Source organism: Petaurus breviceps, unplaced genomic scaffold (genome assembly GCF_028583685.1).
Source record: "Petaurus breviceps papuanus isolate PSGF00001 unplaced genomic scaffold, PetGlider_PUasm1.0 441, whole genome shotgun sequence".
NCBI classification, from domain to species: domain Eukaryota; kingdom Metazoa; phylum Chordata; class Mammalia; order Diprotodontia; family Petauridae; genus Petaurus; species Petaurus breviceps.
In genome coordinates this window covers 484,433-511,639 of record NW_027186335.1, presented here as the reverse complement: position 1 = coordinate 511,639, position 27,207 = coordinate 484,433, and the positions used below count along the sequence as shown (strand labels likewise).

The 27,207-nt window shown below is 36.2% G+C and overlaps 1 protein-coding gene across 4 annotated transcripts in view; it reads left to right on the top strand.

Moving 5' to 3' along the window:
• The window catches only part of ARHGAP39 (Rho GTPase activating protein 39), a 418,348-nt gene that overhangs the window by 108,455 nt on the left and 282,686 nt on the right, over window positions 1–27,207 (top strand). For all 4 annotated transcript variants that reach the window (XM_069100947.1, XM_069100944.1, XM_069100945.1 and 1 more), the window contains exon 2: window positions 16,916–17,075. In XM_069100947.1, coding sequence (XP_068957048.1) covers window positions 16,996–17,075 — 80 coding nt within the window. In that variant the 5' untranslated portion in view covers window positions 16,916–16,995. The remainder of the gene's footprint in view (window positions 1–16,915; window positions 17,076–27,207) is intronic.

The window sequence follows — 27,207 nt, the reverse complement described above, 5'->3', positions numbered from 1 at the left end:
TTCTGCTTTACCTTTACTTATATGTTTTATTTTTCTTTTTTCTCTTGCTGCAGTTAGCATTTCCAGAACTATATTTCAGAGTAGTAGTGATAATAGGAATCTTTGCTTTACACCTGATCTTATTGCAAATGCCTTTTACTTTTTTCTATTAAATGTAACATTTGTTTTTGGGTCTACATAGACAAAAGTTCTATTTATTCCTTTGCCTTTTAGTAAAAGAAACAGATGCTGAATTTTGTCAAAAACAGTTTGGTTTTCTTTTTTTTTTTTAATCACATTTACTTTTTTTTCCTACTAACTCATAGTTTTGTTAATTCAATTGTATTTTTGCTTATAACTTTCTAAATTTCTACTTTGTTATTTAAAGAGTTCTGATTTGTTGTTGTTCAGGTTGTTTAATTTATACCCAGTTAGTTGATTTTGCATTTCTTTCTTCTGTTGATGAAAACGTTGAGATACATATTTTCCAGTAAGAACTGTTTTTGCTACATCCCAAAAGTTCTTGTGTGTTGTCTCTTCATTATAATTTTCTTTGCTGTCCATAATTTATTATTTGCAATTGTGGTAGAGTTCAATTACTTTGTATTTCTTTTTTAGGGGATATTTATTGAGCATGATTTTTATTGAATTGTGATCAGTAAGTGATATATTTAGTATTTCTGCTTTTTTACATTTTTTTGGTGAGGTCTGTATGCCGGAGTATATTAGTCCATTTTTGTAAATGTGCTGATACAACTGAGAAGTATGTGAATTAGATTCTGTTTCTATTAATTATGAATTACATAACTATTTTTGCACTTTTTATGAAAACCTGTTAAGGTTCAGAGCTGCTTTCTTTGTCTTTTGGTCAGATTTATCTAACTTAGAAAGGGGGCACATTATGATCCCACAGTATTCATAGTTTTTCTGTATATTTCTCCCTCCACTTCAGTTAACTTTTCATTTAAGTATTTAGAAGCAATGCTATTTTGTTTATATATATTAAATTTTTATTTTGATTGCCATTTTCTTTAAGGATAATATAATTTCCCTGCTTATCTATTCTTATCTTGTCTGTATTTGTGGTAGCATTATATGAAATCATGACAGTTACTTCTGCTTTGTTCAGTTCTGTTGAAGCATAACAGTTTTCATTTGAAACTCTTGAACATTTGAACTCTTTATTGATCTTTGTGTCTCCAATGTATTTTTTTGTTAACAGCATATTGCTGAATTGTTTTCTAATTGATTCTGCTATCTTTTGTTTTGTGGGTGAATTCCATTTGTAAGGAGAGTTCTGATTGTTAAATGTTTATTTTCCTCTAGCCTGCCCTTTTATACTTTTTCCTATATAACTCTTTTTCTTTATACACATATATCCTTCCTCTTTTTAATCAAAAGGTGGTAAAAGAGAAGAGAAGAATTTCATTTGATATTTGTAATGTATAAAGGAAATGTCTTATTTAAGCTCTATTCCAATTATTGCCCTTGGCTTAACCCTAATCCCACATTTTTGCCTTTAATTAAGATGAATTTATAGTAAGTTAACACTTTATACACTTCTCCAGAGGTATGGATATTATAGAAGGTGTAGAAATATTTTTCAGGGATTCCTTCCCTTCACTGCAATTATGGAGGCTTGTGTGAGTGACCACTTATGCTTCCCAGGTAGTGTTTTGCTAAATAACAAGTGGCTGCTTTGGATACATCCACAGAAGGACAGTGTCTTTCTCTCTCAGACGTTTGGGCCATGTGGGTCTGGTACCCCCAGGTAGCATTTCAAATATTGCAGCGAAGTCTAAATCATTTCTGCTTCAAGGACAGTTTCCTTAAAAGAGACTTTATTTCCCTGGGGACTTTAATGGAGGTGTAAGTGTAGTAGTCTAATCTCAATTGAGGCTTTAACTGATAGGTTACCTGAGATCCTTTATTATAATTTGGGTTATCAGGTACTTTCTTTATCACTGAGTGATTACATAGACTCATATTTCATAGGAAATAATTCCTTTTGGTTTTCAGAAGTCTGTAATGGTAATATAATTTGAATTTGATTACCCGGTTTTCTATTGGCAAGTAAGCAGGTACTTAGCACCTTGTTTCCAGTTAAGCAAAGGTAGAATGTACTTAGCACCTAGTAATTGGTCAAGCCTCTGTTGGGGAAACAGAAGGTATGAACTCCTGTCTCCTGTTACTGACATAGCAGGAAGGGGTTGGCTGAAAGAAGAATCTAATGCTGTGTGTATATAAGGAAAAGCTTCAGGAAGGGGCAGTCAGAATTTCTTAAGAACAGCATCTGGAGGCAGAGCAGCTATAGAAGAAAAATGAGAATCGAGAACTGAGTCAGAATATCCTGAGAACTTTTGGTGGCAGAGCTTCTTCTGAAGAGGATCCCAGGAGACTGACTGAAGAGAGCCCAGGAGCCCCTCCCCTTCCCCAGGCTGGATAAGGTGATTCTGATTTTTTTAAGAAGCTGAAGAAGACTAAGGAAGCATGGCTGGGATGCTAAGACTTTGTTTGTTTGTGGCTTGGTTGAGCCTTGAATTCCCAGGAACAAAAATTGTGAAGGATTTGAGATGGATGGGACCTTGTGAACTTCATTGTGGAGCAGGACTTAGACTGAGAGCTGGACAAGGAACTGGGAGCTGTCTGCCTTTGAATACAGGTGACTGTTTGGTGGATTCAGTAGGAGTTGCCTGCCTTGAACTTCGATAAGTTCCTTGTGATTTCTTTTCTCTGTTTACCTTCTCATGATTCTTGTATCTGAATGTCAAATTTTCTATTCAACTCTGTTTTTTTCATTGTGAATGCTTGAGTTCTGTATTCCATTGACTGACGATATTTTCCCATGAAACATGATACTCAGTTTGGCTGGGTAGGTGATCCTTGGTTTTTTGTTTTTTTCATTTCTCAAATGCTTTATTAAAAACTTCTGATTTACATCGTTCATTTCCACCAGATTTTGAGTTATAGTTTTTCTCCACGTTTTTCCCCTACCCACCACCCCAAAATAGCAATCCCACAGGATATCTCCTCCTCCAATCTACTGTCTCCCATATCTTCTCCCATACCCCCTTCAACTTTTCCAGTATGGCATGGTGGATCTCTATGCCCCAGTGCCTGTATATCTAATTTCCCAATTACATGTAAAATAGTATTAATAAAAGTATATATATATATATATATATATGTAATTTTAAACATTTGATTTTAAAACCTTGAATTCCAGATCCATTCCCTTCCTCCCTTATCACCCACCCCCACTGGAAAGATAAGCAGTTCAGTATAGGTTGTACATGTGTATCTAATGCAAAACATTAACATAGTAGATATATTGTAAAAGACTGACCACATTTCCCTCCCTCCTATCCCACCTCCCACTTGTTCCATTCTCTACCTTGATCCCATCCCTTTTCAAAAGTGGATGCTTCCAATTTCCCTGCCCTCCCCTCCATCATCCCCCCTCTTATCCCCTTCTCCCCTACTCTCCTGTAGGGTGAGATACCCCACTCAGTGTGTATTTCATTCTGTCTCCCAGCCAAATTCAATGAGAATAAGACTGACTCATTCCCTTTTGCCCTCCCATTCTTCCCCTCCATTGTAACCACTCTCCCTTGCCTGTTCTAAATGAGATCATTTACCCCATTGTCTCTCATCTCCTCTCATTACATTCCTCTCTCACCTCTTAATTCCATCTTTTAAGTATCATCCCTTCCTATTAAATTGGATCAGTGCCCTCTATCTATGTATGCCTGTAAACATATATACAAACATTCACATGTTTTCATATGCCCGTATACCCTCTGATACAGCCATATATATATATGTATATGTATATATACACATATTTCTGTACCCTTCAACTATTTTCATACTGAGAAAAGTTTCATCAGTTACAATTAATAGTTCAACTTTGATAAGTGGCTTCTGATTTCTTTTCCCTGTTTACATTCTCAAGCTTCTATTGCTTTTTGTATCTGAATGTCAAACTTTCCATTCAACTCTGGCTTCTTCGTCAAGAATTCTTGAAAGTCCTGTATTCCACTGAATGACTATATCCTCCCCTGAAACATGACACCCAGTTTTGCTGGGTAGGTGATTCCCAGCCTTAATCCCAGCTCCTTTGCCCTCCAGAATATCACATTCCAGGCCCCTGGATCCCTCAGTGTAGAAACTGCCAGATCCTGCGTTATCCTGATTGTGTTTCCACAATATTCAAATTGTTTCTTCCTGGCTGCTTGTAATATTCTCTCCTTGATCTGGGAGTTCTGGAACCCAGCTATAACATTCCCAGGAGTTTTCCTTTTGTGATCTTCTTCAGGGGGTGATCAGTGGATTCCTTCAACATCTATTTTACCTTCTGGTTCTAAAACATCAGGGCAATTTTCCTTAAGAATTACTTGGAGGATGATTTCTAGGTTCTTTACTTGATCATGGCTTTCATGTAGTCCAATAATTTTTAAATTATCTCTCCTGGATCTATTTTCCAGGTCAGTGGTTTTTCCAATGAGATATTTCACATTACCTTCTATTCTTTCATTTGTTTGGATCTATTTAACAGCATCTTGATTTCTCATAAAGTCATTAGCTTTCATTTGCTCTAATCTAATTCTGAAGGAATGATTCTCCTGAGTGAGCTCCCGAGATTCTTTTTCCATCCAGCAAACTCAGCTTTTCAAGGCATTCTTCTCCTCATTGGCTTTTTGAGCCTCTTTTGCCATTTGAGTTAGTCACTTTTTTAAGGTGTGATTTTCCTCAGTCAGACTTGTTGACTCTCATTTCGTAATTTTCTTGCATCGTTCTCATTTCTCTTCCCAATTTTTCCTCCACTTCTTTTATCTGCTTCTTAAGGTCCTCTATGGCCTGTAACCAGCTCGTATTTTCCTTTGAAGCTTTTGGTGCAGAAGTTCTGACTTTACTGTCTTCCTGCTGTTCCATGCTTTGCTCCTTTTTGTCCCCAAAATAGGAGTCTAATGTTGGATTCTTCTCTGTGCTTTGCTTCCTTGGCCTGGTCATGTTGCCACTTAATTACTTGACTTTTGGGCTTTTTGCTACAGTAGGACTCTGCTACCAGACAGGGGAGCTTCGTACCAAACACTGGGGTTTGTCAGCTGCCAGAGATATTAGTTGGGTGCCCTCTCCAAAGCCTCCACACTCTCTGGCAAACTGGTCACACACTCTAGGACCTCCACCCCAGACTGCAATCCAGATCCAAGCAGGCCAAAGCAGGAGCAATGACCCCTCTGACTGGCCGCTTGGTCCCCCTTCAGTCTGCAGGCCAGGAGCTGAAGCTGAAACATGGCGCCGGCTGTGCCAAGGCATTTCAGAGGCTTCTTGCCCTGGGGGCAGAAACCAACGCACTCCCAAGTACTGGTCCCAAAGTCCACACTGCACTGACCTCTGACTTTGTTCTTTGCATCTATGTGTTGATAAATCTGGAAACGGCCACAGCTGCTGGTGATCTGGAGTCCCTCTAGTTGCTGATTGGTCAGGCCCGCCCTGTAGCTAAAACCTCCAGCTCACGTGGTCCTGGGCTAAACTCTCAGGGCACTGCTCTGGCCGATTTCTGCTGGCCTGCCCTCAGCAGGAGGTTAATTTCTGTGTTGTTTTGTGGGTTCTGGAGCTCCAGAGTTTGTTCAGAGTCCCCTTTTACATGAATTGGGGAAGGTGGAAGCCGGAACCTCTCGGAGGTCCCGCTTCTACTCCACCATCTTGATTCCACCACCGTGGGCCCTCCCCTCCCCCCTCTCCCTAGCTCCCTCCCTCCATCCTTGGTTTTAATCCCATCTCCTTTGACCTCTGGAATGTCATATTCCAAGCTCTTCAATCCCTCAGTGTAGAAGCTTCCAGATCCTGTGTTATCCTGACCGTTTTCCCACAGTATTCAAATTGTTTCTTCCTGGCTGCTTATAATATTTTCTTTTTGATTTGAGAACTCCAGAACGTGCCTATAATATTCCTAGGAGTTTTCCTTTTGGGATCTTTTTCAAGAGGTGATTGGGGGATTCTTTCAACCTCTAGTTTGCCTTCTGGTTTCAAAGCATGAGGTCAATTTTCCCTGAGAATTTCTTGAAGGATGATTTCTAGGTTCTTTTTTTGATCATGGCTTTCAGATAGTCCAGGAACTTTCACATTATCTCTCTTGGATCTATTTTCCAGGTTAGTGTCCCCCCCCCCCCAACACCCCCCCCTCAGCTTTGTCGTGTATATTTTTTTGCGTTTTGTTTTGTTTTAGGGGGAATTGGGATTAAGTGACTTCCCCAAGGTCATATAGCTAGTAAGTGTTAAGTGTGTGAGGCTGGATTTGACCTCAGGCCCTCCTGAGTCCAGGGCCAGTGCTCTATTCACTGCACCACCTAGCCACCTCAAAGTCAGTGGTTTTTCCAATGGGATATTTCACATTGCCTTCTATTTTTTCATTTTTTTGGATCTGTTTAATAGTATCTTGATTTCTCATAAAGGCACTAGCTTCCATTTGCTCCACTCTAATTCTGAAGGAATTATTCTCTTCAGTGAGGTTTTGAGATTATTTTTCCATCTTGTAAATTTGGCTTTTTAAGGCATTCTTTTCCTCATTGGCTTTTTGAGACTCTTTTACCATTTTAGTTAGTCTATTTTTTAAGGTGTTATTTTCTTCAGTCAAGTTGTTGACTCTCTTTTCATGATTTTCTTGCATCATTCTTGTTTCTTTTCCCAGTTTTTCCTCTACTCCTCCTATTTCTTTTTCAAAATCCTTCTTAAGCTCCTCTATGGCCTGTAACCAATTCATATTTTTCTTGGAAGATTTTGGTGCAGGATTTCTGACTTTATTATCTTCCTCCTGTTCCATGCTTTTATCCTTTTTGTCCCTAAAATAGGAGGCCAAAGTTGTTTTGCTGAGCTTGCTTTCCTTCCTTTGCTTTCTCATGTTGTCACTCATTTACTTGACTTTTGAGCTTTTTGCCATGGTAGGACTCTGCTTCCAGAGAGGGGAGCTTTGTCCCAAGTTGCTGGAGTTTTTTCAGCTTCTGGAGCTATTCCACACTAGACAGTGTTCCAGATCCAAGCAGGTTAAAGCAAGAGTGATTATCCCTCAGACTGGACACTTGGTCCCCCACAACCCATAGGCCAGGAGCTCTGAAATTGCCACATGGTGGCTGCCGCCGCGCATTAGCTGACTTTACCGCAGAGGTTGGGCTGCACTCCTGAGCTCCCTATTCCCAAAGTTACTGACCTCTCACTTTGTCTTTGGCATTTATGGGTTGATAATTCTGGAAACTGCCATAGCTGCTGGCGATTTACTCTCCTGTCGTCCTTCTAGCTGCGGCTGGTCAATGTGCCATGAGGCTAAAAGCTCAGGGTCACGCAGGGTGGGGCACTGCTCCCAGTGGGCCGCAATGGACCCTTCCTGTCTGCCTGCTGGGCTGCCTTCAGTGGGAGGTTAGTTTCTGTCTGTTACTTTGTGGGTTCTGTAGCTCTAAAGTTTGTTTAGCGTAATTTATTACATGTATTGGAGGAGGTGGAAACGGGAGCTGCTGAAGTCCTGTTTTTACTCCTCTATCTTGGCTCTTCCCCCTATGATGTATTCTTTAGCCTACCAGTTCTTTACTATTAAGTTCTAAAAAAATTCTTTCTAAAACCTTTTATTGAACATAAATTTTATTGTACTATGGTCAGTATAGGATCCATTTAAAATTGCAGCTTTTCTGCATTTGTTTGTGAGAATTTTATTCCCTAAGATCAGTTTTTGTTAGAAGGCATTGACCATCTGAGTAATTCATTTACTTTTTTCTATTTCCACTCAGAAACTACCAGAGGTATATTATACCTGACCTTTGAAAAATTTCACTTAGGTCTTTAATTTTCTATTTATCATCTTTTGCTTAGATTTTTCTAGCTCTGAAACAGTATATATTGAGGTTCCTCACTATTATAATTTTATAAATTTGTGCAATTCATTTAGGTCTTCTTGTAAATATTTATATACTATGAATATTGAAATAATTAATTGTTAATAATACTTTTCAACAAAATATGATTTCCCTATTTATCTTTTCAAATTAAGTCTATTTTTGTAGTTGCCTTATCTGAGATAATAAATGATTTGTAACCCTTTCTTTTATGTGTTCTGCTGAGGCACAGTATTTTTTGATTTTGAGTGTTTAATGCTTCAAGTGTGTTTCTTTTAAACATTTTCTGCTGTTGTCTTCTTTTTTATGGATGAGTTCATCCCATTCACATTCAAAGTTATGATCATTAATTATATACTTTTTTTCCATTCTTTTTTCTTGTATTCTTTCTATTCTTTGCTCCCCTCTTCCCTCTTTATCATGTCATTTTTCTTTCTTTCCTTCTAAATCCTTTATTATAATTTTACCTTTAAATCTTAAGGTATTTTTTTTGAGGGCGACTGAATAATTCTTTTCTGAGTCTCCCTTTACCCTTTCTCTTCTCCCCTCCTTTTCTTCCATTGAGTTCGATGAGTTTTTGTATTAAACTCTGTGTGTGTGTGTGTGTGTTATAATCTTCTTTTGCCAGTTCAAACAGAAGGTACAAATGACACCTTTTCCCCAACTCTGTTTTGATTTTTAATAGGTTTTTACATATTCACTCCACTTTTGTTAGTTAGTTTTTCACTCTTTGTTTATATTATTGTGAAATATTATCAAAAACCACTTTGAAGCTCTTTTTCTTATTTTGCCCATGTTATGACTCTTAATGATATTAGTGTCCCAAAGAGACTAATATATTTCTCCTTCCCTTTCTAATGTAAATAGTTAAGTTTTACAACAGCTTTTTTGAATGCTCACTTGTTTTTACCCTCTTCTATTTCTCTTGACTACCATATTTGAATGTCAAGCTTCTTTATCTTGTTTTTTTTTTTTTTAATCTGGAATTCTTACAAGTCCTCTATTTTATTGAATATCCACGTTTCTTCTTCTCTGGTATTATGCTCAGTTTTACTGGTTCACTTATTCCTGGTTATAGATCTATATATTTTGCATTTTCTGATTTCCTGTTTCATTCTCTCCACTTCTTTAGTGTGTCAGCTGTTAAATTTTGTGGGGTTTTTAACTGTGGCTACTCAGTCCTTGAACTCTTTCTTTCTGACTTCTTGTACTTTGCCTCATTAATCTGGAAGCTTTATTTTTGTTTATGTTGTTCCTATGACTTTTCATTCTGAAGTTTCTTTTAGGAAGTGGCTCATATATTCTATTGTCACGTTGTCCTTTTGCTCTAATATGTCTGGGCAGTTTTCTTTTTATGATTTCTGGAAATATGATGTCCATGTGTTCGAGGTTTTTTTTTTTTTGTCTTAGCTTTGAGGTTGTCTAACAGTTTTTGAATTATCCCTCCTTGAGCTCTTTTTCAAAATTTTTACATGATTTATATTACATTTTGTTTTTCAGTCTTTTTACTTTGATTTTATTTTTCTTGTTGTCTCATGGAGTATATTAGCTTCAACTTGGTCCATACTAATTTTCAGGTTGTTTATTACTTTGTGTAAGGTTTTGTTCCTCTTCTTTTTTGTTCTTTTAATTCTTTTACCAAGTCTCTACTTGATTCTCTCATTTCTTTCCTATTTTTTTTGTCTACTCCTCTCTTTTGATTTATAACATCATTAAAAAATCTTTTTAAAGAAATCACCCCTTGCTGCATTTCTTCTAGAAACGCTAGTTGTGCTTGTGTCCTGTGTTTTTCTTCAAGGTTTTGCTTCTAGGTATTTTGAAGTTATTGTCCTCTTTTTGCTTTGTGAATTGTTCATTCCTGACTTCGAAATAGTTCTTTATCTGTTCACAGTATTGTTTTATAGTTTTATTTCCAGGTTTCAGACTTTGAGAGCTAGAGTCTATGAACTTTTAGTTGAAGGGTTGTGGTCTTCTGTTGGTCCTATTCTGTCCCTTTAGTGTTCCACCTTTGGAATCACAACTGTAGCATTGCAACCCTGTTGTCCTTTCAGGGTCTGGATCTGAGATCTTCTTTTTTCTACTGAAGAGACAGTACAGCATCCATCTTCCATGCTTCTTGATTCCCTTCTTTTGCCTTAGAGTCACAGAGTCACCAGGGAGTTAGCTTTTAGATCCTCTCTCTATGGAATTAAAATATTTGGTAGCTCTGCACTTCTCAGGGACAGAGTCAGGAGTATTGAGACAGAGATTCTAATACCCCCTCTGGGGTCAGTGTAACTGATTTTGCCCCCCTTCTATTCCTGGGATCTCTCTGATCCTGGCACATTACTTTACTACATTTCCTTTTCTGGATAATTTCCTTTGGGTTGAATTTCCTCAGAAAAAGAAAAAAGCTATATAGTAACTTTAAAGTTCATAGGACTTAAGAGGAACATAAAAAGTAAACATAAATGAACAAAGATAAACTATTAACATCAAATATAGGAAGTTGATACATATGATCTCTCTATATCATATCATCATCAGGGGTCATGGAGTCTAATTAAATAAGGCCTGAGAGCTGGTCTCTTCAGAAAAGAATGAAAAGATAATGGAATAGGAATACTCTCGAGAGGAGTGGGAAAAGGAAAGGAAGGGAAGGTTAGGGAAAATTATCTCTCATAATAAGCGTGCTCAAGTAGACTTCTGTACAAATGAGAGGGTTGTGGGGGAGGAACAGCTGGTACTTTAGTGTCATTCTCTACTGAGAATAAAGGAAAGAAGAATGTGTTTTCAGACACACAGAGTTGGGTAGAGAAACACATTTCATTTCACAAGGAAATGGGAGGGAAAGGGGAGAGTGATGCAGGGGTAATGAGAAAGGAGGTAGAGTAGTAGCAGACTTCGTGCTAAGTAAAACTAACTAGGGATGTACAAATATATAGCTTTTGAGGTGGCAAAGAGTAGGATTCTGAGGGAGTGCCCATAAGTTGAGGAATGAATGGACAAGTTATGGTATATTAATGTGATGGTATATTATTGTATTGTAAGAAATTATGAAGGGGACAGTTTTAGAGAAACTTGGGAAGACTTGTATGATGATGTGGAATGAAGTAAACAGAACCAGTAGAACAATTTTATCTGACAACAATTGGCAAAGGCAAACAGTGTAATAGGAATTAGGAATACATAATCACAGTAATGACCTCTCGTGATTCCAGAGGACTAATAATGAAGCATGCTACTCACCTTCTCACAGAGAGGTAAAGGAATCTGAGGGCAAAATGCAAACAACAAAAAAATTGTTGTGGGGGTGGATGGGGAGCATGTCCAGTGAGGAAATTTGTTTTGGTTGACTATAGATGTCTATAATGTTTTATTTTTCAGTTTTCATTTGAGGGGAGGAAGTGTGTGTGTGTGTGTGTGTGTGTGTGTGTGTAGGGGGGGTGTAGGTTGGGGTAACAAAAGCCAGATTTTTGCTAATTATTCTGTGTATGTATGTGTGTATGTGTATGTATGTGTATATATACATACATACACATACACACAACCCATACGCCCACACCCACCCACCCTCATGATTGATTGTTGTGCTTTGTTCTTGAAGAGGACCAAAATGACCTCACTAATGCTAAAATCAAGTTTCAATGTATCCAACTGTGGCTGATCAGATCAGTATCAGCTAAGAATGCTCTATCATAGGTTGGACACAAATAGTCCATTTGAACATTTGGGGTATATACTAAAAATTTGCTCATCCTGTATTTCCTTTGAGCTGTTTCAAAATTTTTTTTTGTTTTTTTGGAGGGCAATTGAGGTTAAGTGACTTGCCCAAGGTCACACGACTAGTTTTTATATTAACTTTTTGAGTTCACATTTGAACTCAGGTCCTCCTGACTCCAGGACCAGTGCTCTGTTCACTGCGCCACCTAGCCACCCCGAGCTGTTTCAGTTTTGCTTTGCTCATAGATCACAGCTCCTTCTTTGATGTGGGCACACCATGCTGACCAGTGTCTCCCATGTCACACAATTAGTTCCAAAGTTCTTGAGAGAGACCTTGAGAGTGTCCTTATATCACTTCTTCTGACCACCACGTGAATGCTTGCCTTGTGTGAGTTCTCCATAAAATAGTCTTTTTGGCAAGTGCATGTTTTACATTTGAACAATATGGCCAGCCCATTGGAGTATTTTTAGGACATCTTTTCTAGCCCCTTCCACACACCAGGAGGTGAGCAGTGCGATCCTTAAAAAGCTGCTCAAACACCTAGGGGGCTGGTGAATCCCACTGCTGCTTCCAGTGAGAAACAATCCTATGGCCTGGGCCTCCTGTGTGCAGGGTTATAACTACAATTCCCAGTGTATCCACACTTGCTGCTTTATCACTTGCCTGTCGTCACAGGCCTTTGATATAGGTATAAATTCATAAAAGGAAATAGATTGTCCCATGACAATTGTGTGTGTGTGTGTGTGTGTGTCTCTCTCTCTCTCTCTCTCTCTCTCTCTCTCTTCCTCATTGCTGGAAAGGTTCTTTCCAGACTCCTCCTTAAGAGGCTAATCTTTCACCTGGAAGGCGCACCATCTACCTGAGAGCCAATGTGGCTTCAGAAAGTGCCAAGGAACAGTCAATATGGTGTTTGATGCCTGACAACTCCAGGAAAAATTCCAGGAGCAGAAAAGAGGTCTGTACACAACGCTTCTAGATATTACAAAAGCCTTTGATATTGTTAGTTGTGAGGGTGTATGGAAAATTATGTCAGAATTTGGTTGCCTGGAGAAGTTCATTGGCATTGTACGTCAGTTTCATGACAGCATGCTTGACTGGGTTTTAGATAATGGACAATGCTGTTGTGCCTTCCTAGTCACCAGTGGAGTTAAACAAGGCTATGTGCTTGTTCCCATGCTTTTTTTAGCATGATGTTTTCAGTCATGTTGTCAAATGCTTTCAATGAGGATGAACATGGCATCAAGGTCAGCTACTGCACTGACTACCTGAAAGCCATGAACAACGAAAAAGAGTCTAAACATTAAATTTCAAGAAGTCATAATAGGTAACTACCTGTATTTCTTAGAAACTGAAGGTAGAGTAGAAATGGAAAGAACTCATAGGTTACTTCCTGAAAGCAATTCCAAAATAACTCTCAGGAATATTACAACCAAAACTCAGAACTTCAGTTCAAGAAAAAAATACTAGGGGGTGGCTAAGTGGCACAGTGAGTTAAGCTCCGGCCCCAGAGTCAGGAGGACCCGAGTTCAGTTCCTGCCTCAGAGACTTAGCACCCACACCCACACACAAAAACTAGCCGTGTAACCTTGGGCAAGTTACTTAACCCCAATTGCCCTCCAAAAGGCCAAAAAAAAAATACTAGAAGCAGCCTGAAAGAAAGAATTTAGGTCCTAGCTGCCACTCTAAAGAAGTAGAGAGCTTAAAATATAATATTACTGAAAAGAAAGGGTATACACAGTTTAATTGCTTTTGTGAGGCATAGTTCTAAATTACTTTTTAGAATGGTTGGACTAAGTGACAGTTACATAAGCAGTGCTTTAGTATACCTATTTTTCTATAGCACTTTCTAGCATTTATCATTTTCCTTTTTTTGTCAGCTTTTCCAATCTATGTATGAGGTGGCACTTCATAGTTATTTTAATTTGCATATCTCTATTAGTGATTTAGGACATTTTTATATATGGCTATTGTTAACTTGGATTTCTGACTCTGCAAACTACCTACTATATCTTTTAATTCACTATCAATTGAGGAATGGCTCTAATTCTCATGAATTTGACTGAATTATATATATATATATATATATATATATATATATATATATATATATTCCATACACACACACACATATACACACACACACATCATGGAACCCAGATCTTTAGCAGAGAAACTTGCTGCCAAGATTTCCCTAACCGTGGCACGCACCCTCCCCCCCCATTTTTGTCTGTCTTCTACTTTGAGCCAAATTGTTTTTTTAAATTTTACATCATCAAAATTATCCCTTTTACTTCTTGTAAACACTCCTATCTCTTGTTTAATCATGATCTCTTCCTTTAAAGGTAATTTATTCTATGCTCCTCAAATCTGCTTATGATGTCACCTTTTATTTCTAAATCATGTACTCATTTGGATTTAGTAAGCACATACTATGTGCCACACACCTTGGCACTCTTTTAAGTTCTTGGAAGCCTTTTTCAATCTCTCTTAATTCTGGAATCTTAACCTGTGTTGCTTATTTTCAAATTATCCTTTGTACCTAGTTGTTTATTACATTGTCTTCTGCATTAGACTGTGAGCTTCTTCAAAGCATGAACTAACTACCTTTTATCATTCTTTGTATCTCCATTGGTTAGTATAGGTGCTTGGCACTTAGTAGGTGCTTAATAAATGACTAACTAAATTCCTACCTTCTACAAAGAAGTCTTTTCCTATCCCCTAATGCAAATGCCTTCCCTCTGTTCATCATCTCTTCATTTATTTTATCTATATCTTATTTGTATATAAATAATTGATTGATTGTTTCCCTCTCAGTAGTGAGTTCCTTGAGGGAGTGACTGTTTTTGCCTTTGTATCCTCTGACTTAGTATATTCTGTGAGTCGGGCATATAGTAGCACTTAATAAATGCTTACTCCATGACTAGTAAATTCTTGTTAACTGATAGAATTTGAATTTGCTGATGCAGCTTTTGATAATATAGAATCACTGCTATAACCTAATGAGGTCTTAGAGGATTTGATGGAATGTCTTTCCATGTAGCATGAGAGAGACCCTCACTAATTTCCTTTCCTTTCTTTACCTAGAACCAGAGTTGATAAATATCCCTTTCCCTCTTAAAATATAACTATCTTGCCTTCTTAACATGAAAGTTTTGAGCAGTTTGCTTTATGTCTAGTCAGTGTTAAATTTTCTCGAAAGAAAATATTTCCATTGTGATAATCTAACATTGAAGAATATTTTTAAGTTTTTGGTTATATAAATCAATTTGTCCTTTGGTTTTGCTGCTAATACTTTCTCACAATTTGCATTTTTATGCCATCTTTGGATTTCCTTAACTGAAAGAAGTGTGCATTTTCCAAGAATGAATAGTCAGAGAAATGCTTATTAAATGACATTGAACACAGGAATATAGCTTCAAGGGATATAGAGGTATAAAGGGAACAGCCATCTAACCCTATACTCTATGTAGGACAATTTTTGAAGATTTCTTGCTTTTCATGAATCAAACTTAATACCATTTGCATGACTGCTTTTAGAATGGGAACATCACTTCCTTCAAAATAATTTTCCATTATAATTTCTATCTTCATGTGACTTTCTTGTCAGTGATGAAATTTCAAGTGACACAGATTTAAACTTTTAGAGGAAAAAGGGGGTAGGTCACCTAAGGGACAATAGACATGTAAATTTATCTTTGTACTTGATTTGTACTTTGTACTTTGATTTGCTTTTGATTTTGTACTTGAAATGTCATTGAAATTTGATTTTTGTACCTGGTGCATAAGATAGGTTCTATAATATTAAAATCTGATATCTTGGACACTAAACCATCTCATGGAACTTGTGCTCAGACTGGTTTTCCAAATGATCCTAAAATGTCTACTAGATTTAGCAAGTAGCCTGTGTACTTTATTTCTGTTGCTGTCATTGTTTTTCTGACTCCTCATGTCTTCATCTAGGAGGCCTGAGTTTAAGACACAGGAGGTCACAATCCATTTTTTAAAGTAATTTGTTAGGAATTACTTAAGTTTCATTTATTGTGAAAGAAATATCAGTATGTTAAAAGTATTTAAATGGAAAAAGATGAGGATGATTTAAGAGTGGGAAGACAGAAGCTTTGGAAATATAAAAAAAAACAAGTTTTTTGACAAAGATTGGCTCAAACAATTGAAGGGAGTCAAAAATAGCTTCCACTTTGGTAGGACTTTAAGGTTTACAAAGGGCTTTCCTAACAGTGACCCTCTGTGACAAGTAGTAAAAGTGTAATTATTTCTGTTTCATAGATGAAGAAACTGAGGCTTAGAGAAGTTAGCTGTTTTTTTTTATAGTAGTCATAGCTAGTAAGTAGAATTGCTGTCACTAAGATCCCAGGCTCCTGACTCTAAACCCTATCTGTCTCTTTCTTTTTTGTTTTTTTGAGGGGGGAATGCAGGGCAGTTGGGGTTAAGTGACTTGCCCAAGGTCACACAGCTAGTTTTGTGTTAAGTGTCTGAGGCCAGATTTGAAGTCAGGTCCTCCTATTTGAAGTCAGGTGCTCTATTCTGTGTCACCTAGCCACCCCTAAACCCTGTCTCTTAACATTAAACTACACTGTCTTTATAGCTAACGATAACATAATACTGACAGTGCAGATGTCTAAATGGCCTGTATGTTCACCTGAAATAAAGTAGCAATAGCCGTTTCTTGGCCCTGAACCAAGGATTTTCCTTTTAATCAGCATCCACAAACTTCCTGTTCACTTTATGCATCTGGACACTATGAAGAACATGTGAAAAGAAGAGGACTTGTTTCAGGGGAACTTAAGAATTAAAGGGAGAGAGTCTAGAGAGGACACTGCCACTTTCGTTTATAGAATCAGGATTGAATTTGACCTTTTCTCAATGGGACAAAATTCCCTCCTTTTAACAAAGAAGAAAAGATTACCAGCCTATCAGGTATCATTGGTCATCTCTATAGTACCAGACATAGTACCTTGTTTAGTATAATGGTGAAATGTTAAGAGTGAATAGTTTCTGTTTAGCTTGTTAGAATTAAATTTCTCAATACAAAGATCTTTCTTTTTGGATGCCTACTGTATTACATTCTGCCAAAGGCTATTTATTATTGAGGAAATCCAAGTTTTTATCTATTTGGAAAGCCTTTCCTACCTTTGAGCCTGATTTACGTGCTCAGATTTTGTGTTCTTTGGTGACTGAATGAAAAGTAAGCTACCATTTGCTTCCTAAAGCACAAAATAAAAATGATTTCTTCCTTCTCCCCCATAATTGAAGTTCTTAGTCTTCTCTTTGTTCTTTAGGGCCAGAGATCTGAATATTTGTTTAAAGATATTCTTTTCTTTTTATGTAGCTTATCACCCTCCTGTTTGATGGTGGAGACCTAAGGATGAGTCAGTGAAATCCCACTGATTGCTGTGGCAACAGACTGCAATGTCCCAGACTCAGGATTACGATTGCCGGAGTCATAATACTGACATACAGGATCCTAGGAGTTCTGGATCAAGTGCCAGGTAAGGAGAGGTAGAAATCTGAACCTAGTTATTCTAGAAAAATTTCAGAATATGGGATCAAGTAAATTATTTCATTTTTAATAATTCTATTTTAATATTTCTGATGGAAATCAATATTGTAATAAAATAGAGACTTTGGAGCTTCAATAAACTACTTAGAAGTCGGTTTTTATTTTTTGTATATGACCACTTAGAATATTGAGAGTGAGAGTTATTGCTTTTTTTTCTATCAAGTAGACAATCTTTACTTTGAAAATGGTAAATCAAAAAAATTTTTAAGAGGAAAGTGAAAGCCAAAAAAAAAAAGAGGGGATAGTCAGAGAAACCTTACCTGTTTTACTTGAGTGTAAGGCACCCAGGCTGGATAAAGTAAATTAAAAGAATTTGTAAATGTAAGTAAGCATTGAAGCTCTATTAAGGAACTTAGACAGCAGGACAGAGAATTTTCTGAAAACTTTTAACATAAGTCTCCAGAAAAATTTTAGAACAGATGATTAAACAGATGGTTTTGGAACAGTTAAAAAGAGATAGGAATGGTCACTAGGATACTACATGAGTCAGAAAAACCAATTCCAATTCCTTTCCTTTTTTTTGACAGGGTTATTGAACTGATAAATCATGCAAATACTGAATCTCAGAATTGAAGATATTTCAGCCATTAACTAGATCATGGGTTCTTAGTTTCAGAGCTGGAAGGGACTTTAATGGTCAACATTTCCAACTCCCTCATTTTACAGATTGGGAAATTTCATTTCAGAGAGGTTAACATCACAACTTGCCCAGATTCAGCAGAAAGTATTTGTCTGAGGCAAGATTTGAAAGCAAGTGTTTCTGACTCCATGTTCAGCACTATCCACTATGGAACACTGCCTTGAGGTTTAGCTTATATCTTTATAATATTCCTCATAGATGGTTTTTAAACCCTTGCTTGAAGAACTACTCTGTGATGAGAAAATTTTATCACCTCTCTTGGCAATCAGTTCCACTTTTCTGACAGTTCTATTGATTGGGGTATTTTTTTTGTTTGTTTGTTTCTAATATTGAACTGGTCTTCCTTTGCATCTTCTACCTCATGCCCCTTATTATTAGCTCTGCCATCTGAGTCCAAAAAAAATAAATTTAATTCTTCTTCAATATGGTTGACAGCCCTTAAAATACTTAGTTCAGCTATTTTTTAGAGGCATTGTGATGTTGTGGAAAGAATACTGGATTGGGAAGTAGAGGATCTGGGTTTTGATCTCTGCCTCTGCTCAGCTACTTTTTTACCTTAATGACTTTCAGTATCTTTCTGTGCCTTGTTTTCTTCTTTTGTAAAAATGAAGGAGTTGAACTGGATCATCTTTAACTTCCCTTCCTATTCTACATTCTGTGATTCTATGTTGACTTTAAGTCTTTTCTTCTCCATGTTAAAAAAACATCCTTGGGGCGGCCAGGTAGCACAGCGAGTAAGAGCACCAGCTCCAGTGTTGAGAAGACCTGGAGATCGAATCCCAGGCTCAGACACTTAGCACCCACCCAGAAACACCTGGCCGTGTAACCTTGAGCAAGTTACTTAACCCCAATTGCTTAGGGGCGGCCAGGTGGCTCAGTGAGTAAGAGCACCGGCTCCAGTGTCAGGATGACCTGGATCAAATCTGGGCTCAGATACTCAGCACCACACCCAGAAATAACTGGCTGTGTAACCTTGAGTAAGTTACTTAACCCTGATTGCTTTAAAAAAAAAAAATCCTTAATTCCTTTAGTTGACCCTTATATAGAATAGTATTAAATTCCTTTACCATCTTGTTCAGTGTTCTTCGGACGTAATTCAGCTTGTTGATAGATAACTTTATTAAAATATGGTGGCCAGGGGCGGCCAGGTGGCTCAGCGAGTAAGAGCATTGGCTCCAGTGTTGGGATGACCTGGAGATCAAATCCCGGAAATATGATCTCAGCACCACACCCAGAAATAACTGGCCATGTAACCTTGAGCAAGTTACTTAACCCCGATTGCTTAAAAAAAAAAAATATGGTGGCCAAAATGGAATATATAGTACTTCAGATGTGTTCTGACCAGGGCACATGTGTTTTGACTATAACTTCAGTTATAAGCTCCCTTGTTCTAGATGCTGTTTCAATTAATATTGATTAAGATAAATAGTTTGGACAGCTGTATATCTATAGTATGCTTGGGTTTTATCAAGGAATTTGACAGTCTGTCATATCCCTGGACAAGATGGAGCTAAATAGGTGAGTTAGGTTATTGTAAAGCCATACAGAATTCTATTTTAACTTAAAATCTCAGAATCTCTGAGGTGGAAGGGACCTCAAACAGCATCTGATCCACCCTTTCCTTGAACAAGAGTCCTCTCAAATTGAAAACAGAAACTGGAAACTGAGGCTTAGAGAAGTTCACTGATTCCACCAGAGTCTCATGGCTGATAAGTGGGAAACCCAGATGTGAACTCACATCTTTTGTCTCCAAATCCAGTGAATATGGAAAATTAGAATTAAAATTATCAACATTAAAACTATATATACACAAACTTCTGGCAAGAAAATGAGAGACATTAGTACTCTGTCAAAAAATATAATTGCTTTATTCCAAATGGGAAATAATATCACAGTTGCATTTTGGGGTGGTTAGGGAAAGTATTAATGTCTAGTTTTACCCACTGCCCTAATTATCAGAAAGATAATTAATTCCATTATAGGATTCTACATAATGAGTTTCTAGAAACTTCTAGTCTAATTTCTGTGTGAGGAAGCCAAAATGATTTGCCTCAGTTTATATAGCTTGTTATTGGCAGAACTGAGATATAAACTCTTGTTTCTTGATTCCTAATCCAACATGCTTCATTATATATATATGAATGAATTTAAGGCTGGAGTAATAGAATTATATGAATTGCTGCAGAGTGAAGTGAGCAAAACTTCTAGATAACAGTTGATGTAGTAACAGTAACCTTGTAAGTAGAAATATATTTGAAAGACAATATCTTGAATCATTTTAATGCCCCTATATAGCTTCAGAACACTAATGATAATACATACTTTCCACCTTTTTGAGGAAACATCATGAACTTTAGGTGCAAAATTAGGCATATTTTTAAAAAAATGTAACAGAATGAAATATTTAATAGCAATAATGTAAAGTACTGAATTTGGGTTCAATCAGTCCAAGAGTTGTACATATCTAGGATGGAGGAGATATGGCTAGATACCATAAGAAAAACCTGGGGCTTTTAGTAGACTGTGAAAGCACAAATTGAGGCATCAAGAACGATTTTAATACATTTTTCCTCTGATATGTATTTCTCAGCTCTATATACATCAGTAAGAAAGGAGAAAAAGAAGACACTTTATACAGGAGACACTTTTCAATTCTACACGTGACAAGCACAACACAGATTTGTATTACTTGACTATAATTTGATTACGGCTTATGTTTGGAGTGGGGGATTGGCAGGAACCATGGGAATTGATGATACTGATTCGGAAAACAAAGTGAAGTGGAGAAAGAAAAGAGCATCACTAAAACATTTAAAATGTACAGAGAGAAGACCAGAGTGTGGTTTAGAGGAGGACTAGCTGGACTGTGTTATTATTGTCCATGCTAATTTTAATTTAATGACTCTGGTGGATGTGTTTTGACTTGTTTTGTATACCTTGTCTATAAATACCATTTAAGAGTGAATGTAGTGTGTTTGTGGTTTCATTTATGCTTCACATTTTCTGGCCTTTACATATGGGAATGTTTCTGTTGGTTGATTTCTTCGTTCACAATAATTTTTTAAGGTCTAGTTTAATAATAGATAAATAGAACTTAATGAATAATGTTCAGAATGGCGAAAACTTATTAATGATGTATAAAAATCTTTGCTTTTTAACCTTGTTCTATTTAAGATTTTTTTATCACTGCTTTGGATGAAGGAATATATAGTATATCTGTCTATATGTTGGATCTGCAAGATCAAAAATATTTCATAGGAATGTGACACTATACTATATCTAATGCCTTGAATTTTAATTGTTACAAACATCAAGTCCTGTACTTGAATTAAAGGGAGCTGTATAGACTCAGGCCAGGGAGATGATACTTCAGACTTAAGGGTTTTAGTTGGATTCAGTGTAATATAAACTAGAATATAATATAATATAAACATGACAGTGTAGGCAACAAAAGCAAATGTGATCTCAACTTTATTAAATAGAAGTCTGGTGTCCAAATGAGAGAGGAAGTATTCCTGCTGTACGTTTACCCATTCCTTACATATATTGGCTTGATGAGCCTGGGTGTATCACTTACCCTCTCAGGGCCCCAGGCAACTCTCTAAACTTATAATTTTTTTATTGAAAGTATTTTATTGGGGTGGCTAGGTGGTTCAGTGAATTGAGCACTGGCCCTGGAGTCAGGAAGACCTAAGTTAAAATCTGACTTCAGATAGTTAACTCTTACTAGCCTTGTAATCTTGGGCAAGTCACTTTACTTCCTTCCCTCCTCCAAAAAAAAAAGTATTTTATTTTTCAATTACATGTAAAATCTTCTGACGTTCATGTTAAAAACAAATTTTTTTCTTTTTGGAATGCAACTTAGGTTAAGTGACTTGCCCAAGATCACATGGCTAGTTTTTGTGTTAAGTGTCTGAGACTGGATCTGAACCCAGGTCCTCCCTACTCCAGGGCTGGTGCTCTATTCACTGTGCCACCTAGATGCTCCTGACATTCATTTTTAAAATTTTGATTTGCAAATTTTCTCCTGCTCTCCTTCTACATTCTCCACCCTCATTGGGAAGCCAAGCAATTTGGTATGTATTATAGTTATTCATGTGCAGTCTTACAAAACACATTTCCATATTAGTCATGTTGTGAAAGAAAACACAAACCAAAAAACTCCAAGAAAATAAAGTTTAAAAAAGTATGCTTCAGTCTCCATTCAGACTTTTTCAGTTCTTTCTCTGAAGGTGGGATAGCATTTTTCATCATAGTCCGTCATAATTGTCTTAGATCATTGTATTGCTGAGAATAGCTGAATCATTTGCAGTTGATCATCATAAAATATTAGTATTACTTTATAGTGTTCTGATTCTTCTCACTTCACTTTGCATCAATTCATGTAAGTCCAAGTTTTTCTGAAAGTATCCTATTCATCATTTCTCATGGCGCAGTAGTATTCTATCATACTCATATACCATAACTTCTTAAGCCATTCCACAATTGATGGGTATCATCTCAATTTCCATTTCATTGCCACCACCACCAAAAAAAGAGTTGCAATAAATATTTTTTTAAGGTCGCTTAAAAAAAAATCTCTTTGGGATACCGACCTAGTAGTGCTATTGCAAGTTCAAAAAAGGGTATGCATAGTTTTATAGCTCTTTGGTCATAGTTGCAAATGCTCTCCAGCATGGTCAGATGAGTTCACAACTCCACCAATAATATATTAGTGTCCCAGTTTTCCTCCATCATCTCCAATGTTTGTCATTTTCCTTTTCTGTAATATTAACTAACCTGATTGGTGTGATATACCTCAGAGTTGTTTTAGTTTGCCTTTTTGCAATTAATAGTGAGCATTTTTTCATATAAGTATAGATAACTTTGATTTCTTTTTAAACTTCCTATTAATATCCTTTAACAATTTATTGATTGGGAAATGACTTGTATTCTCATAAATTTGACTCAATTTTTATATATGTGAGAAATAAGTACTTTATCAGAGAACCTTCCTGTAAAGTTTCCCCCTGTTTTTTGTTTTAATTTTAATCTTGGTTGCATTGGTTTTGTTTGTGAAAAATCTTTTAAATTTAATGTAATCAGAATTACCCATTTTACATCTCATGTTATCTATTGTTTGGTTATAAATCCATCCCTTTTCCATAGATCTGAAAGGTAAACTATTCCATGTGCACTTAATTTGCTTATAGTATCATCCTTTATGTCTAAATCATGTACCCATTTTTACCTTGTATTGTTATATGATGTGAGATATTGGTCTATACCTAATTTCTGTGGAACTGCTTCCCACTTTTCCCCGCAGTTTTTGTCAAATAGTTCTTGTCTCCAAAACTTAGATCTTTGGGTTTGTCAAACACTAGATTACTTTGTTTATTTAATGCTATGACTTGTTTAGCCAATCTATTCTGCTGTTGCACCCCTCTATTTCTTAACCAATACTGAATTGTTTGATGGTTACTGCTTTATAATACAGTTTGAGATTTGGTACATCTAGATCACCTTCCTTAATATTTTTATCATTGATTCCCTTGATATTCTTGAACTTTTGTTCTTCCAGATGGATTTTACTATCTTTTCTAGCTCTATAAAATATTTTTTTTGGTTATTTGATTGGTATGACCCTGAATAAGTAAATTAATTTAGGCAAAATTATCATCTTTGTTATATTAGCTCAGCCTACACACGAGCAATTAAGACTTTTCCAGTTGTTTAGATCTGACTTTATTTGTATGAAAAGTGTTTTGTAATTGTATTCATACAGTTTCTGGTCTTCTCTTGGCAGGTAGACTCCCAGGTACTTTATGTTGTCTAGAGTAATTTTAAATAGAATTTCTCTTTCTATATCTTGCTGCTGTGTTTTCTTGGTATTACATAGAAATACTGATGATTTGTGTGGGCTTATTTTATATGCTGCAACTTTGCTAAAGTTTTTCATTATATCTATTAAGTTATTTAGTTGATTCTCTAGGATTTTCTAAGTATATCATCATATTGTCTACAAAGTGATAGGTTTGTTTCCTTTTTGCCTGTTCAAATTCCTTCAAATTTCTTTTCTTGTCTCATTGCTGTAACTATCCTTTATAGTACCCCCCCCCCTTTTTTTTTGGAGGGGGGAAGGCAGGACATTTGGGATTAAATGATTTGCCCAAGGTTACACAGCTAGTAAGTGTTAGGCATCCTAAACCGGATTTGAACTCAGGTCCTCCTGATTCCAGGGACTGGTGCTGTATTCATCATGCCACCTAGCTGCCCCCTACACTACTTGAATAATAATGATGATGATGGACATGCTTACTTTAACCCTGATCTTATTGGGAAAACTTCTAGCTCATCCCCATTACAGATACCAATTGCTGATGGACTTAGCTAGATACTGCTTATAATTTTAAGGAAAGCCCCACTTATTCTTATGCTTTCTAGTGTCTTCAGTAGGAGTACTGTATTTTGTCAAAAGCTTTTTCTCCATCTATTATGATAATTGGGTTATTTTGGGGGTTTTTTTTTTTTTTGGCATTTATACAGTCAGTTATGTTGACAATTTTACCCATATTGACCCAGCCCTACATTCCTAGTAGAAATTCAATTTGGTCATAGTGTATGTAAGCTGGTAATTTGAAAAACAGGTTCTGATCTACATTTTTTTTTTTTGCATTTTGTACTTTGCATTGCATTTTCCTCACTAGTAATTTACTAGACCAGTTTGAATCACAGGCCTAGAGCACTCTCCTCTAATCAAATAATATTGTATTTAGTTCTGAATTCAGAAAGGACATTGACAAACACTAAAGTTTGTCCAGAGAACCTTAGCCATGAAGGCTATTGAAACTATGCCAGGAACAATTGATTGAAAATAGCTGAGAATATTTGGGGGGGGGGGGAACATCTTTTCACAGATACCAATTATAAGAATGTTTTCCTACCAATAATTTTTTCTGTACAGAATTCAGAAATCCTATGCAAATATATAATTTCAAACTTCCTCAGGCTTCCATGTTCTTTGGGGCTCACCAGAAGATTTTCTGTTTGAGGAAGAAATATAATAAATATCTAATCTCATTTCTGTTGGCCAAAAATTGCTTGCTCTATCCAGAGCTGGTTAATGTCTGTTTCCATGCCTTAAGTATACAATCAATTAGTAATAACTCTCTTTACCATGTTATTAAATTGATTTTATAAAATCTGTGGTACCTGCCCTTATAGAGCTTTCATCCCAGGCCTGGATCAAATGCAGTGAACAATGACCTTCATCGTTGGTGGCGATTTTCCTCAGATTCATTTCTTGTGGAATGTTCCAGTTGCTTGGTGGTTTAAAGTATTATACTTGGGTAAGCTAGGTGGCTTAATCTTAAGCATTTCATTTTGGAAAAGGTTGTGAAGGATTCTGGATTAGACATAGCAGATATCATTGGCCAAATAAATGGAAAATAAGATGTTGTTTCCTTGGAAGAAAAAGAAGTTGGAGAGTGAAGGGAGATGAGATCAAGCATAGATTGATATAAGTAGGGATTTAGACAGTATAAATGGAGGCAGTTAGTACATTGCAATGAAATGCATTCTTTAAATATATAGGATCACAGATATAGAGCTGGAAAGGATATTAGGTTTCATCTCATTACACCCCTTGTTTTATAAATTTCTCTTCAAGATGTTAAGTGACTTGCCTTTGCCTCCAAGTCCAGCACTTTTGTCTACTACACTACACTTGTAATTTCATTTTTTCTGATTTGTTGCCACCAGGATAAAAACTATGCTCCTTCTTTTGGTATTCAAAGCGCAGCACAGTCTGATTCCAGCCTATCTTTCTAGGCTGATTTCACATTAGAATTATTGCTGGCTATATATTTTGTACAGGACATTCACTCTTTGGGCTCTATGCCTTTATATAGGCTGTCTTCCCTACTTAGTTGTTTACATGTTGTTTCTTCCATTAGAATATGAGCTCCTTGAGACGGAGACTGTGTTTTTGCCTTTCTTTGAATCCTCAATGCACAGTTTCTTGCATGTAGTATGTACTTAATATGTGTTTGTTGAAATGTTTTCAGTTCTTTTTATGCTTATTACCAGCAAAATAAATTGAATATTACTTACTCTAATTATTACAAATACCTTTTATATTACTATTTTATATTTCAAGTTCTTATTAATTTATTATTTTCCTTATATAATTATTTTAATCTAGTTAAACATTTGGTAAGTGTCTTCTGTATATAAGGTCTTGTTCTACACCTTGGAGTACATAAAGATGAATATGACATACTTTTGTAATATTATACATCGTTATCTATTTTATGTCTTATCCTACTGTAACTATATTAGCAAATTTTTTTTCTGTAAAAGGTCAAATAGTAAATATTTTTGGCTTTACAGGTGAAGACACAAAAGTAAGAATGTTGTCTGAGTATATGTATGACAAAAGGGAAAGCATATTTCCATAAACTTTTATTGATGAATTTCAATAATATAACTATAAATGAATAAAACTTTTTGAAATATGGAATTACTAATGAGAGGAATGAAATATTATTTGAGGGAAGATGACATTTTATTTAATTGGTGTTCAAAGTTAGTCTTCCCTATCATGAGAATTGATTGCAGATCGTCATGTTAATGATGATCTATAATGAAATTTTATTTAATCTTTGAAAATGTCTTTTTACAGAAAAAGGTACTGCAAATTACTGATATCTATCAATAAGCATATGATTATAATTGATGCAAAAAGCTAACAGTCTTAAACAAATTTATTTTCTCTGGACATGTTTTTTGGGCTCCTGCAGTCAAATGTGATTTAATTAACTGGGCTTTGGTAAACAGCTTTCCGTGCTTGATTAGCAAATTAGCCAGTCAGAAACTTGAGTTGGTTGCAGCCTCATTTCCATTTTGAAATTTTGTCAACAATTTCTGTTGTGATGAAATTGTCTTTTAAATTTTCCTTTTTTTTTTTTTTTAGAGGGAAGAAGGTAGGGCATTTGGGGTTAAGTGACTTGCCCAAGGTCACATGGATAGTTTTTTGTGTTAAGTGTCTGAGGCTGGATTTGAACTCAGGTTCTCCTGACTCTAGGGCCAGTGCTCTACTTACTGTGCCACATTGCCACCCCTATATTTTCTTTTTCTTTTTTTTGGACTGTAGTTTTATTGTGAGTTGGGAATCTTGTGATTAGTGTGCTTAGTTTGGTAATGGTAATATTTTATATTCTTGTAGCACAGATATAGAATTATAGCATAATAAACACAATTCTTTACCTTCTAATTTAATAACAAAATTATTCATATTCTACTGTGCCTTAAAAGTGCATTTGAAGTCTACTTTTTGTGTTTTGATATGATGGGTTTCTACTGGTAATTAAAAAAATATCAAGGTATAGCAATATGTGTTCCACTGGAAATTCTGTTATGAATCTGTCACTATGATTTGTGG